Source organism: Impatiens glandulifera, chromosome 7, assembly GCF_907164915.1.
Source record: "Impatiens glandulifera chromosome 7, dImpGla2.1, whole genome shotgun sequence".
Classification (NCBI taxonomy): domain Eukaryota; kingdom Viridiplantae; phylum Streptophyta; class Magnoliopsida; order Ericales; family Balsaminaceae; genus Impatiens; species Impatiens glandulifera.
The window spans coordinates 36735285-36760486 of record NC_061868.1 but is presented as its reverse complement, the minus strand read 5'-3'; the positions used below and the strand labels follow the sequence as shown (position 1 = coordinate 36760486).

General features: G+C 26.3%; 1 protein-coding gene across 1 annotated transcript; it reads right to left on the bottom strand.

Moving 5' to 3' along the window:
* Window positions 1-14663: 14663 nt before the first annotated feature.
* On the bottom strand, window positions 14664-15572 carry LOC124909826. Its single transcript, XM_047450460.1, has one exon. The coding sequence runs from the start codon at window positions 15570-15572 to the stop codon at window positions 14664-14666; it is 909 nt and encodes a 302-aa protein (XP_047306416.1).
* Between the last annotated feature and the right edge of the window lie 9630 nt (window positions 15573-25202).

The following is a 25202-nucleotide window of genomic DNA, read 5'->3' as shown; positions in this document are numbered from 1 at the left end:
CCGGATCATCTATGGCTATGGATGAAGAATTAAGTACTGGAGTTGATCTGTCCACGGAGGAGGATTCTGATCATATTCCAGTTTTTAGTACACCAACTTTGGATTTGAACAGCGGCATGCAGTTTCATTCTAATTCTCATCCTCTACATAGATCATATGGTGATTTCATGTTGGAGTCTTCTCCTTCAATATATAATGTCAAGAGTGAATTCATCCAGATTATGAAGTGAATATTGTCATCTTAAAAGTTGCAGTGCAGATCATCATTTCCTTGTGATTTTGTATTATCATTCATTTATTTTCTTTATTTTACCCTATGCAAGAGCAATCTTCTTAAATAACAGTTTTTTATTCTCATTCATTTTATAAACAATGAACAAATTGTAAGAAAGAAAATCAAAAGAACAATTCAAAAGTTTACAATCTAAAATAAATCCATACACTAATTAAATTGTAAGAATAGATTACCAAATTTAAAGTTCAGTCAAGAAGATCCTACATTAAGAACATCTGTTAACAATGGAAAATATGTTATATGTTGATGGGTTGGATTAATTTATAATTAATTCAATAATTATTAGGTCTTGAATACAATATTTATAGTATTGAGCTATTATGTAATAAACCTAAACTAAAGTGATCAAATACGATATTAAGAAGGTTTATGAGGTACGTAAGTTATGAAATAAATGAGTATAGACCATAATAGTTAATTAAATATTTATGAAGGGCTAATTTATAAATAACCAAAATCTAAAAAAAGATAATTATGGTCCTCAATCTACACAAAGTTACATTGAATCAGGCCCATTGGACTTAATATTTGTCGATAGATATTAGTAGGGTTACAACATTCAGTAGGGAAGACATTTCTCTTGTCTCATCCCCATTGATAGAGAGGATTCATAAAGTGAGAAATCGCAAAATAAAGTTAAGGGTTGTGCTAGATTGGAAGATTCATCAACCGAAATTCATCTAAGGACAATCAAGAATAATATAAGTAAAAGTATGTCCCGCTTTTAGTAATTGTATTAATCTGTCATCTCAAATTCCTTGTTTATCATTTGATGTCTATTTAAAGTTTATATATAAAGTATTATTAAATTTGATTTATAAAATCTAACATTATGTTCTAGTGTTTGCAAAGTTGGGGAAAAAGAGTGTTGAATGTGAAATCTATACACTTGCCGAAAGAAAATTAAATTTATAGCAACGTAACCTAATCACGAAAATGATATAAAGAAAGACGGGCTTACAAAGAAGCTGAGGCATAAATTCACGGTTTCCTAATATTTTGTGAACTGAGCATTTGATATTTGAGACTGATAATAAGTATTTGTTTTAGTGTTTTGTAAGAATATTGCATATGGATTTTCTCTTTCAAATCAAAATAATGTTGCATTATTTCAAATGTGATTTGAATTTAAGAAGAATAATAATTTAATGTTTTTTTTAATTATAGAGAACTAGGATGACACCCCATAATCATGGCCTCCCGCTTAAACTCAAAATATTTTCAGATGAAATTGAACCCGTGACATTTTGATCTCTTAAATCAACTCTTACCATTGGGCTACTTTGGTGAGTTCTTTAAAAGGATATAAAACGACTCCCAATTCTCTTCCATGAATAGGTGTTCGAAACCGACAGATTCAAAATTTTATAACGATTTGGAACTCTCAAATTAGAGTCACAACCTCACCAACACATATAATAGTTGCAATTCGGGCAAAGGGTCCTAACAATAGAAGCAACTATGAGAGGAGATCCGAAATTTGAAAGGATATCCGAAATTTGAAAGAAGGTTTCGCAAAAACAAAAGTCATTCACCACACGATAATCTCACCGCATCTTTCCAATTCAAAGCAACAAGGAATAGCGCATGGAACATCGAATTGAAGGGCTTCGCACCAAATGTCCTCCAAAAAGAAATGTCTATTGTTACCCAACCAAACACGTACGAGTGACATGAAACAATGTTTGCTTGACAAAGGTCAGTTTTCATTCAATGTGCTCAATCATATAATTATAAGTCCATTATTTTGTAAGTTATTACTTTTAGACACCAAGGGCTCATGACCCAAATAAGTTGTAAAAAGAAAATCATCGTTACATAATAATATTTAAACTAAAGTCTCCTATTTGACTCAAACCTACCAAATTAAATTAAATCAAATTCTAAACAAATATTTCTTCGGAATATTCCTCACTCAACAAATCCTATTTTTTAATCAAATTCAAAAAAAAAAAAGTTGAAAACTTCCCATGATTGAATGCATTTGGCAATATATATATTTCCTAAAATATTAAAAGTGGATCTAATGTAAGCTAGTTAGTGTAAAGGGATGTCATTTAATGAATAAAATACTAATATTATTCTTTTTGCTAAGATAATAGAATAATATAAAGATAGATATTACAAGAATTGATGATATGAGTTTATGTTATATATGCTGGTAGCCTGCCAGAAATATCAACTTAACCAACATCCATCCGCAAAGGTCAAACAATTAATTTAAACCAATTAGTCTAATATATATATATATATAGATATAACATTAAAATTAGTATATTACTAATAGAAGATCGAAAAAGTTTAATAATCTCATTGAAAAGGATTGATGGTAGCGTATATGTAACACTCTTCCACAAAAATAGAATCACCAGGTTGCTTAGGGTCACCCACTCTAATGGGCCTCCAGATTTTGAATATATAATATTTTTTTAACTATCTAATTAATTAATAATTAACTATATAATATAAACTATAATATCTATCCATCTATTCATATTCCCCTCTATCTACTATATTTTCTTTTCTTATTATTCTCTCCCTCTACCATATTAATTATCTATTTCTACTCTCTCTCAGCCATATATATTAATTTAAATTATAATGTTAACAAGAAGAAAAAACTCAATTTTATTCTTAATTTTACAAAATCAACTCTAGACATAGGTGACTTAAATGAGTCCAATTGATTAGAATCGCATAATACTAATTATAAAGTAGTGTAATCAATAAATTATTATTGAATATTTTTTCGTTTCTAATTTCTTATTATCATTAATTTGAGTCTTTAAATTTGAAAAAAATAAATTATAATAGGTATATATTTAATTTGTGTATATATTTGAATTTTTTAAGTTTATAATTATTATAATAGTTAATTTTGTGGGTTACAAAAAAAAATTATTTATTGGGCATCTTCATTTTCAGGGCCAAGCCCAGAATAAACTACAAATATCATACCTCATCTCAAAATTAAAAGTATAAATGTATGTATAATTGAATAGTCTCACTTTTTTTTCAATATAAGAGATACAAAATATTCGCATCAAAGAAATTCTTATGATATATTCCAATTTTAAGAATATTTTTAAATTTCTGTCCGCTTAAAAAAAATCACATTAATCAAAATAATAAAACGGACAAAATAAAATTCAATAAATTAATTCAAGTAATAAGAGTGATTCTTTATTGATCAAATATCATGAATTCGATTCTCACTAGTTTACATTATAAAAGGTAATAATTTACATTATAAGCAACCAATAGACAATATTAAGAAAATGACTCTTTATGGGTAAGATTTCTTCAAGCCATATAGTTTCTGAATATACCTTTTAGAAATGCTAGAAACATCAAACATGTCTAATTTAAAATCAATTAAAATGATTTTGTTTTTACTTACAAATATAATAAGATTATTGTTATCCTCTAAAATCAACATCTTCTATAATATTATTATATTCTTATCAAGTTAGTTTTTCTTGGGCTCCTTTTCATATACTTTCAAAATATGTAGATTTGTAAAAATTATTCACCTAGGATAGAACCAACAATCTTATTGTCATTAATATTGAACAAGCCTTCAAAATAATTTGAATTATGATAAAAAAATTTGATATCATGAATAAAAGAAGAATTGTTGTGGCCAACATGTAAAAGCAATAAATGCCACTAGTTTAGTTAATTAATTATTTAATTAAAACTAGTTGGTACACCATAAATGTTGAACCTTAGCTAGCTTTCATTTATTTTGGGACCATATGTACACCTTTACCCAACCTATAACATTAAAATATTCATGATTTATTTTTCATAGATCCAGTCATAAAATTAGGTTTGAATGGGACTAAGAAACAAACAGCTCAGTCTAGTCACAACTGATTGACATTGTTTTTGTTTGTGAGTAAAATTTGCAATATTTTATGGAGAATCTTAAATGTCGACTACTAGAATATGCCTAGCCATTCAGTGGCATAGTTCTGATTGGCATGGATGGGATGCTTAAATGAGGTAGCATTATTGAACAAGAATTGTTACCTGTTTGGGATTTTTTCGAGTTTATTTAGATTGAGAACAAGTTGATTTTGGCTCGTTTCATGTTGAGTTCCATCAATTTTTGTTATAGGTGAAGATTTATACAGATACCTCTTTTTCTACTAGTGCTCGGTCTCCTCCATCGGTAGATGTGGACTATTAATTGATGACATCTTAAAACCTCAGTTTCTATTAACATTCATTTTTCTAGTTTTTTTCTTTTGTAGTGTAGTTGAATTGATTTTTTTTTTTAATTTGATTTAGGTAGTTATATTTCGGTTTCACTTGTTGCATTGGTGAACCTTTTGTTGTTTTTGTCACTAATTTTTTTGCTTCCTATGACATTTTTGTCCTTTGACATGTAACCAAGGGTTTAATAAGATGTTATTGTAGCTTTAACGTATAAGTTACTGCGAATAAATAAAATCAAACATATTTAAGCGTTTATCGAATAAGGTGAATAATCAAGAACAAATAGTTAATCTCGTTGTGTTTCGAACGTGTTTAGTGACATTTTGGATCCTATTGTTTTTATTATTTTTTTCGTTTTATTTATATTTAAAGAATTATTTTCAAAAAATAATCAAAAACAAATAAGAATAATAAATTATAACGATTAAGCGTATCAAATACACTTACCGATTCAAATTAGCTTACTTATTCAAATAATTTGAATACTATCACACAAAATATAAAGCACAAAATATATAAAGTGTTAAGCAATAATTAAACTGAATTAAATTAGCCAAAAGTTTGTTTGGTTGTTGAGAATTTTAAATATATATATTATAAAACTATATTAATTTTTTTTAGGCTATAAAAAAAATACTGATGTGTATTATTGAATAACTGATTGAAATAATAATAATAATAGAATTAGTTTTCAGATGGGTAATAATGGTGTCTCCTCCAATACCTAACCTTTTTCACAGAATTGAAGAAAGATGCTAGACAATACATGACTGTCATGCCTCCTACCCTCTTTAATATATTTCTCTATTTATATAGCTTTAAATTTCTGTTATATAAATAGAAGTTTTAATTTGAAATGAGAGTATTATTAGAAATAAATGCTTCTACAAAAAAAAAAAAAAAAATTATGACTCATCACTTACCTTTGGAAAATATGATTGAATAAAAAAATAGTGTAAGAGATTATAATTTTCTTTTTATATCAAAGTGTAAATATTAAGACTTCTATATAATAGTGTAATATATTATATTTTTCTTATTGATTATTTAATAAATAATTGTGTAACAGATTATAAAAAAAGACTTCAACTTGTATAATGTACACAAGTTAGATATTTATAGGTAGACTAAAAAGTCCGGCAAAAGTGGAGGAATAGGCCGGAAAATTTGTGGATTTGTTATTCTTTAAGTATAATATTTGGATTTATTTAGTTTTTTGTTTCCTAATGATTTGATTTTTTATTTATTTATAAACATGTGAATTTTAATTTAGTATCAATCAATGGTGAAGAATACAACCAAATCTTTAAAGTTTGGGAGTAAAAACTCCATTACAGGGAATCCAACACAATCTATGGATAACAACTCACTTGACAAAAGTACAAAAGTGACAACCTTTATGCTTAAAAAATCAAAATTAATCGAAAATTTAATATTATTAAAGTATTTACGTATTTCTTCTAAACTAGCGGCAACAAGAAGTGGATATTCTCACCCTAAGGTTCTGAGTTCGAGCCCGTCAGGCGACAAGTTCTGTGTCTGGTTAAATGATTAAGTGTGTTTGCGGGTTACATGGTTAATCTGTTATCCCATTTATTCACTCTTCTAACCTAACTGCAACAATAAATAGATATTCTCACCCTAAGGTCTTGAGTTCGAGCTCGTGTGCCTGGTTAAATGCACAATTCTTAAAGCATCTGTCCACCTATAAGTGATTCCATTAAGTATCTTGAGCATTTAAGAAAAAGAAGCATCTATTGAAAAACAATGCACAATTCAATGTTATTACTCCAATAATTTGGTACCTTGGCATTCGGATCAAGAATTATGAAAGGAAATTTTTAAGAGTGAGTTCCTTATGCATGTGTCATGTTAAATACCAATTTTAATACATGAAATCCATAATAAACATCTCAATATTTCTTGATTATACACCATCGACTCCATCCCACCAATCAACTACAAATCCAAGAACACAATCTTGCTCCTATAGCCCTTAATTTTGGCATCGATGACTTTTTTCCACATATCATCCTTATCTTGATATGTCCATAATCATTTGATCAAAATGATAGTATTAAATTTCAAATCATAAAACATTAAACCCTCCTTGATTGCATGATATGATATTTTTTATGGAAAAACTATAATATGCTTGAATGATGAGCTAACATCATTATTCCTAAGAATAGTTCTTTGCAACCTTTTAATTCATTAAAAAATTAAACAAATATTATTTAAATAAACTTTTATAATATAAAATAATGTAAAATTAGATGAGAGGGGTAGCCCTTAGCGGGGTTGCTGCTAAGCCCAAGCCGGCCTAGTGCCCAAGCCTGTTACCCTAGAGTTGACTCTAATGTTAATTTAATATTTTAACGTCTGAATCGTTATGCGTTGATAAAACATTAATAATTTTTATGTGGAATATTGCGCTACAAGTTGTTCGTTAAAATAATTTCATATCATTTTTGTTTCGAAAAATTTTAGGAGTAAAAGATTTCATTCAAAATCTCGTTCTTTAGATGAAGCGTTATTTGCGGTGGAATTCTTGTTAGATATCTTGTCTTTAAATTACATAATTATATATAAAAAAATACATTGTTACAAATAAATGAATAAAAGAAAATATATAAAGAACGAAATCACTAATTGAGATGTTGATTCGAGGCATGTGCTTAGTACATTTCCCTTAAAATAGTTTCATCGTCTCCCGTTTGTGCTGGAGGGTACAACAAAACTAGTGGTGATTCTGCACTGAAATCACTACGCATCGAATTTGATCAATGTACCTGAACTATCATCGGATTTCATTAGAAAATATCGAACAAAAAACTCAAAGAACACTCACAATCTTAGAAGAGGGCTTTTGGATTTTAGAGTGAGAAAGGATAAGAAGAAAAGTCAATTTTAGATTAGAGATAAAATATTTTACATTGTTAGAAAGTTAAACCATTAAATAAACTCATCAATTGATTCAACTGTTGACATTGTTTGCCTCCTCATTTATCTTAACGTTGTTTTTTCTTCATTAGAGAGTAATTGTTTACCAAAATAATTAAGCCATTTAGAATTCAATATTAATGTTACATGGTTTTATAATTTGTTAATAATATTATTAAATTATCACAATAATTAAAAATAATAACAAACTCATGTAAGTTACACTACAAATTAACAAAATTTTGTTAATTAGTCATCAAGACATTTTAAATCAAATAATTTAAATAACTTGATTCAAATTATACATTTTGATCAAATTTCACCATTTAATTCACGTTTGAATTTCATATAAATTTGATTTGATTTTACTACCCACATTCTAATTTCCATTCATTAATGGAATTCCAACAATTCTTACGAATGATATGTGAATGAAAAATGTTGTATTATGGTTAGTCATTGTCGTATGTGTCACGAGGAGGTTGAATCGGTAACTCACTTACTTTTACATTGTCGATGGGTGACTATTATCTGAAATCTTTTGTGGAGTATCACTAAGATTCATTGGGTGATGCATGAGTCTTTGAATAATTATTTGAAAATTTGGATTGATGTGACTAATATGGCAGACCTAAATAATTGGGTTACCACCAATTCTTTTTGGTAAACTACCTAGTTAGAGAGAAATTATTGAACTTTCACTGATTGTAGTCGTCCGATGCGTATCATTCATAATGTTATTATTATGATGCTTTTTGAGATTCATTCCGGAAAGTCGATAGAGTCCGTCGGGGAGTTGATCGTTCTTCTCAAGACTTACGAGCTCGCACTACAAAAAAATGGTCCATTAGTAACTTATTTTTGCAACTTAAATATAACTAATACATTCTTTGAGAATATGTAACTTAAATTATAACATAAATTCTAAATAGTGGAAATATTGTAACATTTTTTACATTAATTGATTGTTGATAAAAAAAATTAAAAGCTTCAAATAAATTGTTGTTAAACAAGTCACTAAAGAGGGAATAATGTTTTATTAATTAAAATAGTATAATTTTTTATAACAAGTAATCATTACAACTTTTAAAGCCACATTAATAGAGAGATAATACAAATAATATTGTTAATATTTTAACTACCATATATATATAAATATTCCAACGCTTTCATCCACTTTTATAATTATAATGTTTTATTCCAATAAAAAATAAATAATAAGTGACCATAAAAGTTGGAAACTCTAATCTTATCTTATTGTGCAACTAAGTTTGTGTTAAATATTATTAACACTAATATGTAACTTGTTTCGCAACAAAACTATAATTATATGTTGCCAAATGAAGTTACAAATATAAGACAATATAATTTGATTTATTATTTATTTTATTAAGATGCTTTCATTCTTAATTAATTCTTAATTAATTTTAAAATTTATTAATTATATGTTAAATAAAAATTCAATATGTTTTGCATTAAAAAAAAAAAACTGTTTTACTTTACAATTTTTTTTTGCAAGTTTAAAATAAAAAGTAAATTAAACTACTTTTAAATATATTTTGAATTATTTCTAAACTAATTTTGTTATTTATCTTGCATTACATATAATTGAATATAATCTTCTAACTTATTTCGTAATCAAATTTAAAAACTTATTTTGTATTAATAAAATGTTAATTTTATAAATTTTTTCGCAACTTTCATTTAAAGTAAAATTGCAAAATAAATTGTATTTATAATTTTGGAAATGAAAAGAAAAAGAAAAAACTTAATAATTAATTAGTTTAAAAAATTGCATAATATTACATAACTATGAATATGCGAAACTAAAAAGTTTACAAATAAACAAGACATGTTTATATATATAATAAGTTTTTAATTAAATTGTTTGACATATGTTTAAAATCAAGGTAAATATTTTTTTGGATCATAATTTTTTTTTTTGGATAGAGTAATAATCGGAATAGATATAACTAATGTAGGGGAGATTTAAGGTAGCTTCTAAGAGACATGGTATTATGTAGCTTAGAATATTTTTTTATTCAATAATTTGAATGTGTACATAACTTGTAATTTCAATGCTATTTATCAATTGTTATAAAACTAATATTGGAATTTAAGTTAAATAGTTATTGACATATTGTTTAATTTATATTTGTTGTTTCATTTAGAAATAATAGTAGTTTATTTTGTATTAAATTTATTATAGAGTTATTTTGTAACTTGTTTTACAATGTTAATACAAATTCAAATTGCAATTTTTGTTTTATATATAAAAATATATATATATATATATATATATAATTAATTGTATATTACATTATTTTATTGAATAAGAATCAATGAAATTTAAATTTATCTATAAACTTATTATTTATAAATTTACTAACTTAATTCTTAATTATTTATACATATTGTACGAAGTATCCATTTATTTTTGTATATAATTATTTATTATAAATTAATTATACTAATTTTGCAAAAGAATAATAATAATAAAAAATAAATAGTTATAGAATAAGTAAAATTAATAATATTAAAATTAGATATAAGCAACTTGTGTAGGAGCTAACCCATTGGGTTTTTACTAACAATTTTGATAAACAATGTACGTATTGTAACTTTATAAAACTAAATATTGCAATATAAGTTGAATAACAATTGATATGGTATAATCTATCTATTAGTTTCATTTATAAATAAATAAGTAATGTGTTTTGCATTATGTATATTAGAGTTATTTGTAATTTGTTTTGTAATAAACGTATCAAATCACAACTGGCCTTGCGACTTTCACATAAAATAAAATTACAATTTGAATTGCACATCCCATGGTATTAATATTTGAACATAAAATTAAATAATCATAATTAATTAGAATAAAAGATAATCTTTAAACATAACAAAGAGTTGAACATTTAAACAAATAAACTTACTAATTAAGCATCAAAAAATATCCAATGATTCGTGAGTTTCACTAATTTCCTCCGACCCACTCCCTTCAGATTCATTTCCACTTGACTCACTTCCTTCCCATTCAACATCTTCAAATTCATTTTCTTCACTTACGTTTGTATCATCGAGCTCGTCAACCATACCATTAGGATCACTTAAATTGTTGACATCATATAGTGGTATATTTAGGGGAATATCTAGTTGTATAGTTGGCTCTTCTTGTTGATACACCAAATCATCACTCCATTGTTTCTCTATTTTTCCCCTTGCCTTTGTTTTACAAACAGCCAACCAATCACCTATCTGATTTGTTTTGTTCGGATACGTAGCAAAGTAGACTTGTATACCTTGTTGAGCTAGAATGAAAGGGTCATACTTTGCATACTTCCGTTTCATGTTTATGTCAACCAACCTATATGTTTCATCAACTCTTGAACCACGGGTTGGGTCAAACCATAAACATTTAAATAAAACAATACGTAAACTTGGACCAGGATACTCAATTTTTTTAAATAACGTTTTTTTTATTTTTTAGTTTTTTTTTATTTTTTTTTTTATTTTTTAATTATTTTCTCTTTGTGTCATGTTTTTGTCATTATGCTTAAACGATTTTTATTATTTTTAATATACATCAAATTTTTTCAAGAAAATAAAAAAAAATACATTATTGATTTATTACTAAGTGCAGATTTCCAACAATAGCTTGATATATTCAAGGTATAATCCTTGAATATTTGTGTTATATTCATCATTTCAGGCTTGTATTCTTTGAAAATAACTTTTTCCAACTCTTGATAGCATAGGTCTATGATGACCTCCCTAAGTTTAGAAAAGACTTTCTAATTTACTTCGGTTAAAAAAAACACTTGAGTTGAAATATCTTATCGTTAAATTAAAGAAAACACTTGAATTGAAATATCTTATCGTTCAATCTAATTTATCTAACTATAAATCTTTATATAACTCATGTCCAAATGGTAATCATTAAATAACAAAAAAAAAACAAATTGTAGCATCCTAAAAAATTTTACAATGAGATGTAATAAAAAATATATATATTCAACTTAGAATTTATGAATAAAAAACAAAAAATAATGCAAACAAACATAAGTCTATAAATAAATTATGAAGTCTGCACCTTACAACATATTGAAAGGAGACCATAATACAATTTATCATCACACCAATATAATCATAAAATCTTCCAACTTATGATTAGTTAGCTATAAAAAAAAACATAGACACGATTCAAAAAATCAGTAAATTAAAACTTAGTAAATACAATAATATATAGTTTAGGTCATTTTATTAATCATCTAACTAACATGTGAAATCAAAATGCCTTATACCAAAAGATTTGAAATATTTAATTTGTTTCACATCTACAATTTCTGAAAATCTATTTCAACTAAATTTTTAATAAAATTGAAAATTAATATTTGAATACTGAATTAAATTATCAAACATAAATATCTAAATTTTAAATATATACTTAATATTTGAATTAATTTAATAATATTTAAATTAATATCTAAAAAATACATCAAAACTATTATACCCTTATTTTTTATTTTTTATTTAGTTTATATATGATCATATTTTTATTATATAATGTTTAAAATTATTCTCCTAAAAATAATATGATTAATTATAATCACAGAATTGTAATGAGAACAAAATGAAAAATTTAATACAACTTTATATATAATTTATTGAATTTAAAGCGATAAAATGGTTTTTTGGTGATTTATTTTTTTATAGCCAGTGATTGTTTTTTTTTTCACTTTTAAAATAAATTTGATATTTCAACTTATTATTTTTAACATATTTTTACTTAAGTATATAAAAATAAATGATTATAAATATGCGTTATCAAAATAAATGATTAAAGACTAAAATGTCACAGGTTCAATTTCATCTAGTAGCGGTTTGAGTTTAAGCGGGAGTCATGAATGTGGGGTGTCATGCAAGTATCTCAGAAAATATATAATTAAGCTTTAGAAGAATATTACATTATCAAATTCACATTTATGTGTTTTTAATTAGAGTTCAGCTCAATTTCTAAATCACCGACCATTGCTCTTGTCTTTTTCAAGATGGGCACTGGTCTCGTCTTTTTCAACATAGAAAAATAAAACTTCATCAATTTGTAACCACTCATTTGTAATAAATCAACTATAGCTAGGCAAGAGAATCACTCAGCATATCAAGTAAAATTTTGTTTGTATGTGAATTGAAAAAAGTAAGAGTAAAGAATCATAAATCTTCACCGACCAATTAAGTAAGTAGTATTAAAGAAGTAAGGGCGATTAGAGGTTGAAAATTTTGGGTCAAGGTTAATTAATAATAAAAGTAACCAAACATAAATAAATGAGAGAAAAAACAAAAATAAATTATTTTTTTTTTGTGTTTTCGTTATACTTAAATAACTATCATTTTTTTAAACGGTTTAGAACAATTTCGTTAAAAGTCTTAAAAGTGGAGAGTGAAAAATCAAAATTAAACAAACTTTATCTTTAATAAAATGACAAACAAACGACCCTAAAATTTCTGAATGGTAGCAATCAAACAATATTACAAAGAAATATACTATCATTTATATTATATTGTAAGGACCGTCCCTTTAGCAAAAAAAATATTTTTTTTTGTTTTTAATTTTGTATTTTTTATACTTTTTATTAAGGAATATTTGAATAATTATATAGAAAAAAGAGTTAATTTTAGATGAATTTGTTAATAATGAAACTTATAACATAAATTTATTTTAGATTCTTTTTGAAAAAAAATATTATAGGAGTCTAAAATGCCTACTAAGATTTCATTTTTTACTTTAAGTGTTATTCACGACAGAACTTTCAGTGAGGATAAATGTATGTGAAATTACATTATTATTTTGAGGTGTATGTGTTATAAGAAAGTGTAAACAACTTTTCATCTATTTTTACATATTCACAAGTATACGAAGTCTTTTGTAAATTTTGATCATAATTCAATGTGTTATATCAAAACTATCCATGGCTATTAGGAGCCATGGATCGGGACAACTATAAAAAAGCAATACTTATAAGATTGATTTTTGTCCATATAATTTTTGGTGAACTATTTGGTTGGAAAAAATCAAAGAATATTTAACAATCAAAATAGACGGCTAAGGATTATTTACACTCATTATCATTACGATGACTAAATTAGAGGATTCGTGTAGAGACTTTATTAGACTTTATTGCTCTTTTTGAAAACCTTGTAACCAATTAGTTGTATTTATATGTTTTATTATTTTCTTGGTTTGTTTTAACTCTTTTTTCTATTTTATGTTCATGTCGTTTTACTTAAACGATTATTTATTGACCATTTTCAAAAAAAAAAATTAAACAATTATTTATTAAATGAATTATTTAAAAAAAAATTATTTTTAAATCTGAAAAAGTTTAATACTACACCAATATCACAATTATAATAATACAACTTTTTATTATAAATAATTATTAAACTAATAATATTATTCCTAAAAGACCCAATATCAAATATTCAATTCTCAATTGAAATGGATATCATATCTATACAGAGTCAAGCTAGTTTTCTATATTAAAAAAAATTAATATATTATTTAAATTTAAAATTATATTTTATAATATTTGAAACCACATATATATATATATATATGAACAAATACCAAAACAATATTATCATCTTCCTTAAATTTGGTTCCCATGTTACAATAAATATGTCACCATAAATATAGGATTGGATTCCGAGGTGACTTATAGTTTATTGACCGGTAAAATTAATTAAAACCATATTAATGACCATAGTACCATACTAATTTAGTTATTTATAATTTATGTCAGATATATTTACTACTCATAAAATATATTAATAGCTTTTTCTACAAAAGATATTGATTTCCTCAGTAAATTCTCATCCTTGAGATCTCCGCCAACTAATAAAAAAAAGTTAGTTTGATCCAATTTTTAAAGTTGATTAAATTATCATTGTAATAATAATTTGAACGGTTATTTCAATGTTTAGTGAATAAATTAAATAAACTGAAATAAATAAGTTATTAATTAACATCATCCCTTCAAAAGATCAAATAAGTTGAATTTTATTCAATACATTTGAAAGATTATGAAATTAATAATTTAAAACAGGCAAAATAAAGAAAAGTAAATTAATTAAGACAAGAAGAAATATTTACTCAACATTTTTCATTTCCCATTTTGACCTTCCAACCCGCCGTCAACAATTAACGGCCAGTATCCCACCATTTATCTCCGTCAGATTCCGTCACATTTCTTAACGGACTCTTCACGTTTCTCATATCTCCTACCGTTAACGAAGAAACGTCGTCATCAATTACATAAACCTTTTTATCAATTCCGACCACCTTACTCCGCCGTGGCGATGACGGCGTCGGAGTCCATTCAGCTAATATTGACGGATTGTGTAGTCCTATCCGTCTATCATAAGCACCAAACTTAACGTTTCCGTCTTTACTAGATAACGCCGACAGAATCACAGACGGCGACGCCATCGAAACCGCCGGAATTTGTTCTCCATCGCCGCCGGTAACGCCATTAAAGGAACTAATTTTCTTATTCTTATTCAAATCCCAAAGAGAAACAACGTTATCATTAGATTCATCTTCAAAATCAAGTCCCAAACCTAAACAATCCCAAATTTTCACGACCCCTTTACCCGCTGCTAAATCTGACAAGGCAAATCGATCCCATTCCCAGCAATTGCGCCGCCGTCGAAGATTCGAATCCCCATCGTAGCTTCTAGAACCGGCAACTGAGAAGTTTTCCTCAACCGTGAAACAGCCGATGTCGTCGTCTGATGAAGCTGAAGAACAGGCATCGTCGGAATCATCGTCGGAATCGAAATCATCACCGAAAAGCTGAATCGGAGGTTGGGAAGCAGCAAATGCTTTAACCCTGTTCGAGATTGCTATAATCAAAATCTTTACTTTGGAAACTATGCATTTGAAACTTGCTAATAATGCGATAAACAAAGCTCCCCATTTCCAGAAACTATAGACGATGGGAAATCCACCACCATAGATATCGAAAACGCGAGAAAAAAGAGATGGGTTTTGCAGACAATTAACACCTGCTTCAAAATTGCTTATCAAATTAAATTCGGGGATTTCCATCTTAAGAAACAATCAAGATAATGATTCAGAAGAATCGATTGAAAAAGATTAAATTTTTATAAATAAATTATAGAGAGAAAAGGGAAGGTTCATGGAAGTGATTTATAGTGGTGGTTGAGAGTTGAGATATGGTTGAGATTTAAAGTGGGGATGGAGGATAAAAAAGTAATTTTAAATGAAATTAAACATCTTTTTATTTATTAGTTGCTTTACAGACTATACTATATTAAAGACCTTAACACGTCAGTAAAGCCTGGAGGAACGAGCTTGTTTGATTTTTTTTATATATTTTAAAAAAAAAATTAATAAAATGTTTTTATATTAAAAGAATTTTAAAAAATAAAATTAAAATATTTTGATATTTTAATTAATAAATTTAATAAATAGAATTACAAGAATTTGCTTTTTAATTGAAATTTCAAATTTTAACATCAAACCAAACAAGCTTAAATAAAAAAGGTGAGGGGATAAGACAAGTTGGAGAACGGGGTGAGTCAGCATTTATTTCTTTTTTGTTTTCTTTTTTAAAACATAGGATTTGAATTGATTAAAATATTTTTTATTTATTTAAAACAGAGGTAATCTAATTTTTTATTGATAATTTAATTTATAATGAGATAACAAGTGATTTGATAAATAAACTATATCTTTTTAGCAAAAAAAAGAAGAAGAAGCAAATAACTACAAACAAACAGGGATTCGTCATTTTCTAAAATTATATTTTGGACAAAAAGAAGTGGTTAATAAAATTCGAAGTAATTTTGAAATTTCAAATGACACTAAACGAAAGAAGAAACGTCTCTTAAAGTTTGACCGACTAATTATTTAACATGTCTATTGTTTTCCAAAATATACGAAATATTAGTAACTGAAAAAATGTTTAGTTTTCTTAAAAATGTTGCGGGTAGAATCTAAAAATAAAATTGATTAGGTCGTATGCATAAAAAAAAATGTCTAAGTTTAAAAATTATATTTAATAAATTAATAGTTAATATTAAGAAGGGTAAGATTGAATAAATTTGAATATTTGAGTTTTCTTAATCAGGATAATTTTCTATTTGTTAGGGTCTACATAGGTCGGGAGAAGGCTTCAATGTAATTAAATGTCATGATGAAATCTTTATTCTAATCTCTTTATTAAATTAATCCATTTCATTAATTATTTTTGTCATATTGTCATTTTTTGTGATCAAAGGATTGACAATGAGTATAATTTGTTTTGTGTTTATAATTTAAGTTGTCTCTGATTTCGTCTATAACATTAAAAATAAAATAAATATATAATATTACTAATATATTTATTAATTATTTATATTTTATACCATATATATATATATTTAATTTTTCTTATACATAGTAATATGAATTTTAATATAATATATAGAATAATAAGTTGATTATAGAACAATATATAGATAATAGTAAAAAAAAATTAAAATAGAACATGGTAGATGATAAGTCCATTCACCTTACTGATACATATGGTCATTATACTAGTTATAAAATATATTTTATTTTAAATTTATGTACATAAAATTGAACATTAAAAAAAAACAAAGGTACCTTATTCAATAAAGTTTATTTGAATAACCTATTTATATATATATATATGATGCTTAATTTTTTAAAGTGTTCGGATTTTCGGGTCGAGAGTTGTGGTTAATTTGGATATATGTGAGAGTAAATGGATATTTGGGTCGGATTGTGGGTTGACCCGTCCATAAACTTAAAACGGTTAAAAATGAAATTAAAAATGCTATAGGTATGATTCGAACTTGAAACCTAACAAAAACAATTACAACATTTTAACCAACTAGACTAATAACACTTTATATTTTAAATTCAACCCAAAATTTGATAAACGCGTGACATTTTAACAATATAAGTTCAACTTTTTAAATAACTAATATATATATATATATATATATATAATGTTGCTTAATTTTTAAAGTGTCCGGATTGCCGGGTCGAGAGCTGTGATTAATTTAAATATATGTGAGAGTAAATGGATATTTGGGTCGGATTGTGGGTTGACCCGCCCCTAAAAATTTTACCGTAATATTTTTTCACGATTTTTTATATTATTACTCGTGCAAATGTACGAGATACATGCTAGTTTAAATAATTTACCATCTTTTTACTTATCATTTTATCAATAAATCAATCATTTTAGTACATAATATTAAAATATCTTCTATTTATTTGTTAACATAAATATTTTCATTAAATATTAATATATTTGAAGTGTTTTGACCAATAACCTAACATTTTATTACTTTAACAATACTGTTTAAATAACTCAAAATAGGTTATTTAAATAACCTAAATTCAAACAAGACCCAATCTTTTGTATACTACATTTTTTATTCGATTAATTATTTAAAGTTTCTATTTTACTTCGATATTTGACTTTTACAATATCTCATTTAAATGGCATCAATGATGACAAGTTATTAAGGGTCACTATGTTTAGCATTTTATATTTGATAAAAATATGGACAAGTTGAACCAATTCACATTCAATGGAATTATTCCAAATTTTCTTGCTTGGGATATATTTAATACAAATAATGAAAATACACTTACATATCAATATATTGTAGTAAATTAATTATGCTTTCTAAACATAGTATTGAACTGAACTCGGTCTTGTTTGCTCTTGAGTTATTTGAAAAAACTTATTGTTTAATGTAAAGATTAATTCTTTATATTGATTGTATAAAGAGCCCAAATGTTCTTACATATAAAATAGTTGTATTTTAACTAATAATTTAATTGAATAAGGAATGGAAAATTTGATATATGAATTATTTCAATATAAACAAATAACATACATCAAGCAAGACCTTAATATATCACACGGATGAATGATTCACCATTTTGGCATGACCAAATTTTCAAGTATATCATACACAAATTCAAAATGTGAAATCATATAAAACTAAAATTATGCAGTCATAGAATAACTTAATTTTAAAAGAAAAGAAGGGTTGGAATGGAAAGTAAAAAGTTTTTTAGCTTAAAAAGTTCAGATCTGTAAAGAGTGAACATAGTAAGGATGCATTAATACATTTAATATTATTTCACATATGTAATTTTTTTTTCGATTTAGAAATAGTAAAATAATATGCGTTGGTGATGGCTAAAAAATTTCTAAAAAATAACTCTATGTTTAAGGGAATTTGAAGATTGGATATTCAATGAATAACTTTGAAAAGTATATCATTAATTATTGTAGTTTAAGTAACAATAATGATTTTTAAGAAAATATCAATGATTCAATTCTCATTTTAACATTTAAAATAAGAGTAAAAATTATAAAAATAGGTACATGTAATGCTAGTTTTCTGATCATAAAAGGAAATGAGTAGAAAAAATAGCACGTTTAAAGATAAAATAAAAATAATTTGAGAGTGAGTCATGTGTTTTGGAACTAAATCCAAATTAATATATAGAACTTTGTTTGTATTTTTTTTTCTCTTATAAAAATTCAAATATAATTAAACATAATTTAATAGATATATTATGAATTACAATCACATAGTTTATTAATCAAAATTTAAAAATATTTCATATTTAAAAATAAAATAAAATAAAATATTATTATTATATATTATTACTAATTAAATATATATTTTTTTAAAACGAAAAAATTCAAAATTCAACATTAATAATTTTTTTTTAAATAATTCAAAATTTGTTAAATAAACTTATACCAAGCAAGTCCAAGTTCAATTTGAAAAAAAAATTCCTACTAGACATGCCTTAGATACATAATTTAAATCCTATACAAATGGAAGAAATGGCTTAAAAGAAAAAAAAAACAAAATTGAAAAGAATAAATGATTAAATAGAACGTACATATTACAAATTACAATGAGATATAAAAGAGAAATTTAAGTTAGAAAAAGAAAAAGAAAGTAATTAAAAAAAATTCAATTTTTAAAAAAATTATTATTTTTTATAATTAATTAATTATTTTTTATAACTTTTTGTTTTTTAAGAATTACTCTTACACATGAGTTATCTTAATTAATTAATTAAAATATTTTTATTTAAAAATTATATATATTTATTATTATTAATAATTTTAACATTTTTTTAGCCTATACTCAAATTTTTATAACTCCAAATTTAATAAATTATTTAAATAACTCAATCCTAACAAAGCCTCATGTTCAATTTTTGGAGGTATAGTTCTCATAATTATAACCTATATTTCTTTTAGAAATTATTCCAATCTTTCAGATGTTGGTCGTGGAGGCTAAGTTTAATTTTATTTCTTGTAACTTAGCGGTAATAAGAGGTGAATACTAACTCTAAGTTTCTGAGTTCCGTCAGATAACAAGTTCTACGTCTAGTTAAATTCTTAATCCGTTGTTCTATTTTTTGTGATATTATATTACCCTAATTTGATATGTGGCTTAATTTTCAACTTATTAAGAGTACTAAATTAATAAATCTGTTAGATGAAAACAACAATTTTGATAAGTTTTGGCAGTGTTGTTAGTAAAAAAACAATTCTTATGATAAAAATGTTATAAAGAACACTATCTTTATTATCTATCCAACAACAGATAATATATAATTTTTTTTACAATTTATAATAAATATTGTGAACCTAACACATTATAAAAAAAACATGTTTTATTATAGTGTGGCAATATATATAGAGGGTGTGGCGTTAAAGAAAGGTCCTTTAATTTGTAGGACCATTCATCAAATATTGCCACTTGGAGTGACAGTTCATTGCCTGCTTTCTCTATTTGTGGATAGCATTCATTTGACGGATTGGTCCCTACTATTTTACGACCTACATATGACTGCCATAGTAGGATATTGTAGTATCGTTCGTTTGTTGTAGTTCTGTTTTTTAGGCCTTGTTCGGTTGAAAATGATGATTTTGAAGATATGTTATATATTTTTTTAATAAAAAAGTAAAAAAATGTATTAATATATATATAAATAAAATAAAAAATAATAATTTAAAATAATAAGTATTTTAATATTTTAATTAATAAATTGATTGATTGGATGAAAAGAGAGAAAGAGAAGTTATATTTTTTTATTTAAATAATAACCCTAAATCGAAACGTCTAATTGAATGAAGTTATTAAATAACTTTTAATATTTAAAAAAGTTATGATTAGTGATAATTTTGAGAAATTGAGAGTGTTTTTGATAAAATTATTTAAGAGATATTAATATATAATGATAAATAAAATGAAATGAAAAAAAAAATTAAAATATATGATATTTTAGTATTTTATTTAATAAATTAAGTGATATGATAAATTAGAGTGACTGAAATAAGTTTTTTTTTTTTTTTGTTATGGTAGTTGAAATAACACAAATCAAATAAGGCCTAAGATAATTAATTTTTAAATAATATAATCTTGATTCCTTTGATTTTAATGTTGGTTATCCGAGGTTTATGGTTTTATTATTACTTGTATTGTTAAATGTAAAAAAAAATATAGTTTTTGTAGTCTTATGAGGGAAAATAGAAAGAACTATTGATATAATCTTTCAATACAAGGAAACTACTAATTGGCTTAAATTGAGACTATCTAAATTGCCATTGAATGCTGATTTAGTTTATTCGATAACTGTTTTTTTATTGAACAACTTAAACGTGGAATGAGAATCTGGGAACAACTTTCTAACTGTAACGGTAGGTAGAAATTCATTTTTGAGGCATGTGGATCAAATTATGAATTTTAAATCAATGATAGGCCGGGTTTCATTATATTTTGGACACGTCGTCTTGCATCGATGATTCCACGTGATCAAGAGCTTTGATCGAAGAACGAGTGGAACACACTTTTTAAAGGGCTCTTTAGACTTTCCGAAACATCTAAAATCATCCGAAACCATCAAGTATTGAGGCCTAAACAATATTTAGAAGTTAAGGATCATGATTTGTCTCCCTTCAACCGGAGTATACCATGTGAAGAACAAATATGGATTTTGCTGACATCACGATTATGTCATCCGCATGTTTGAATGGTCTTGGCGCGGTTGACTCGCGTTGACCGAGTCTCGAACCGTCCATTTTGACTCAGTTTTCTTCTTTTTTGGATTTTTGAACACCTTCTATAAAAAATTATCAATAATAATATTATACTCAAAATTTATAGTTTTCTGAACCGATTAATCTGAACGTATTAGATCTTTAGAGTTCCAACTTTTTATGAAAAATGGCAATGGTGCACATAAACAATCATTAAAATAGTTGTCAGGTACATTTTACCAAATAAACAATATCATACTTAAATTTCACAATTTTTCGATCCGGTCAATATGAAGGTATCAGCTCATCCGAATCTTGAGTATTTTTAAACTTTAATGTTTGGACCAAGTTCAAAATGACAAATTAGGCCAATTTTGAGATGGTGCTTATATTTTTGATCTTCTAGTCCAGCAATCAAGTATGATGGTCATACGCATGATCATCATACTAGACCGGATTATTTTATTTTAATTTAAAGGTGTAATAATGAAGTACTTAAACCAATAAATTTAGAATCGCAATCTGTAACACAATAATCATAACCGTCTTTATTGATTCTTTGTTCTCCCATCATCAACATTTCTAATATCTAGACAAATGGTAACAAAAATAAATAAATATATTCATGTTAGAAAGGCAAAAGTATATTGAATTATCCAACATGATCACGCTAAATTAAAAACAACTTACATCATGTCTCACCTTTTTACTTTTTATTGCTTAGGCACTGTGACAGTCCACACCAAACCCAACCCAACCCAACCCAACCCAAACCCAAACCTAAAATATTAATTTGGGTTGGTTAAGTATGCGTTGGGTTGAGTATGTGTTGGGTTTAATTTGAGTTGGGTTAGGGTTACCCAAATTATATAAATTTAATTCAATTCTCTATTATTAATCCAATATAAATTAATCATCTTCCAACTTTAAGTCGAACATGTTTTTGACATGTTTAACACGTTTTTCACACGTTTAACACGTTTTTCACACTTATAACACGTTTTTTACACTTATAACACGTTTAACATGTTTTTAGCACGTTTTTGACATGTTTAACACATTTTTGACAAGTTTAAAACGTTTTTGGCACGTTTAACACGTTTTTGACATATTTAACACGTTTAACACGTTTTTGACATATTTAACACGTTTACACGTTTTTGATAAGTTTAACACGATTTTCATATTTTTGGCACGTTTATAGCACGTTTTTTTTTTACATTTTAACACGTTTAACACGTTTTTGATATGTTTAACACATTTTTCATACGTTTAACATGTTTTTTCATATTTTTGGCATGTTTAACACGTTTTGACATATTTAACACGTTTTCACACGTTAACACATTTTTCATAATTTTGGCACGTTTAACACGTTTTTGGCATGTTGAACACGTTTAATATATTTTTGGCTCATTTAGCATATTTTTAGCACATTTAACACGTTTTGTTACGTTTAACATGTTTTCACGTTTTTGGCACGTATTTCACGTCTTTGGCACGTTTAACACGTTTTTGCACATTTAACATATTTTTGAAATGTTTATATGTTTTTTACACGTTAACACGTTTCGACAAGTTTTAACATGTTTTTGGCACGTTTAACACGTTTTTAACATGTTAATACGTTTTTCATGTTCAACACATTTTTCACGTTTTGACACGTTAAACGTGTGAAAAACGTATTAAACGTGTCAAAAATATGAGAAGCATGTTAAACGTGTCAAAAACGTGGAAAACCTATTAAACGTGTCAAAACATGTTAAACATGCCAAAAACGTGAAAAACGTGTGAAAACGTGTTAAACATGTTCAAAATGTGTTAAACGTGTCAAAAATGTAAAGAACGTGAAAAACATGTTTAACGTGTCAAAACGTGTTAAACGTGCCAAAAACATGAAAAACGTGTCAAAATGTATTAAATGTGTCGTGATCGTGAAAAATGTGTCAAACATGTCAAAAACGTGTTAAACGTGTTAAACGTGTTAAAAACGTGTTAAACATACCAATAACATGAAAAACGTATTCAATGTGTCAAAATGTGTTAAACGTGCCAAAAACGTGTTAAACATGTCAAAAACGTGTTGAACGTGTGAAAAACGTATTAAACGTGTCAAAACGTGAAAAATATGTTAAACGTGTTAAATGTATCAAAAACGTGTTAAACATACCAAAAAACATGAAAACGTATTCAACGTGTCAAAATGTGTTAAACGTAAACGTGTTAAATTGTCAAAACGTGTTGAACGTGTTAAACATATGAAAAACGTATTAAACATGTCAAAACATGTTAAACGTGTCAAAAACGTGTTAAACATGCTAAAAACATGAAAAACGTATTCAACATGTCAAAATGTGTTAAATGTGCCAAAAACGTGTTAAACGTGTCAAAAACGTGTTAAATGTGTGAAAAACGTATTAAACGTGTCAAAACGTGTTAAACGTGTCAAAAACTTGTTAAACGTGTCAAAACGTGTTAAACATATAAAAATGTGTTAAATTAATAAAATACATGTTAAATGTGCAGACAAATAATGTGACAAAAAACACACCTAGTTCAGAATCTTTGCATGCTTTATACTTGACTACAAAACCTAGATGAGAATCAAGTGTGGTTCCACCTACATCACTGCAAAATACTGCAAAAATTTTTTAGATCAACCAACATGATAAAAGAAGAAAAATACTATGAAAATCTGGTTATAACCTTGAGCTATAAAGTTTGTGAAGTCCTTCACCAACTTGTCCATCATGGTTTTCAGGCCAAAATCCTCAAGAACCAAGCCACATTTATTCATCAAATACGGCTTCTTGATTTTGGTTCGTGTATAGTGAGCCCAACTTTCAATGTGCTCTAACTAATCAATCATAAAAAAAACATTATTTTTTATGATCATGATAAAGTTAGCAAATATCTCTCGTCGATCAACATTTGACAGAAACTTGGCTTAAACATGTCCAATACAAACACTTAGATATTGGCTCGGCCATTCTTTTCATGTAACCCTATAAGGTATTGTCCTTCACTGCCTTGAGGAACTCTGGCACATAGAAAATATAAAGCTTCCGCATCCATGATGTATAACTGTAACAACTCTGACTCCTAATTTAATTAGACTGAGTGCTGGATGTTTTAAAAATATACATGGTCCTTTACATAAAAAACAATTAAAACATGGTCCATTATTACAAAAACAGTGGTCTTTAAGTGCTAAACCCTAAAAAGTACTTAAACTTCATTTGTCCCTCCTCCCACACACACACACCTCCCCTGCACCCTGCCCACTCTCCAAGCCTCCCTTCATTAAGTCAACAAAAAGCTATGGCTGTGTACCTACACCACACAATTATAGCGAGTCTAAAGACCCAACAAACATTTTTAAAGAGAATATAAAAAGACAAATAAAAGCTGCTTTGTATTGATGTGCTGATTTGTAAAACAATTTATCAAAGTGTTGGAATAGAAACATCTTGAGCACATAATGGCCCTTTACTTTTCAGAGCTGATCCTGAAAATTAGGAATCCTATTTGAGCACATAGTTGGAAGGCACTCTTCGGAGTCTATCCCTAAAGTCCACAACCTGGTTAGACACTTATCTGTGTGGGTAGGATCTTCT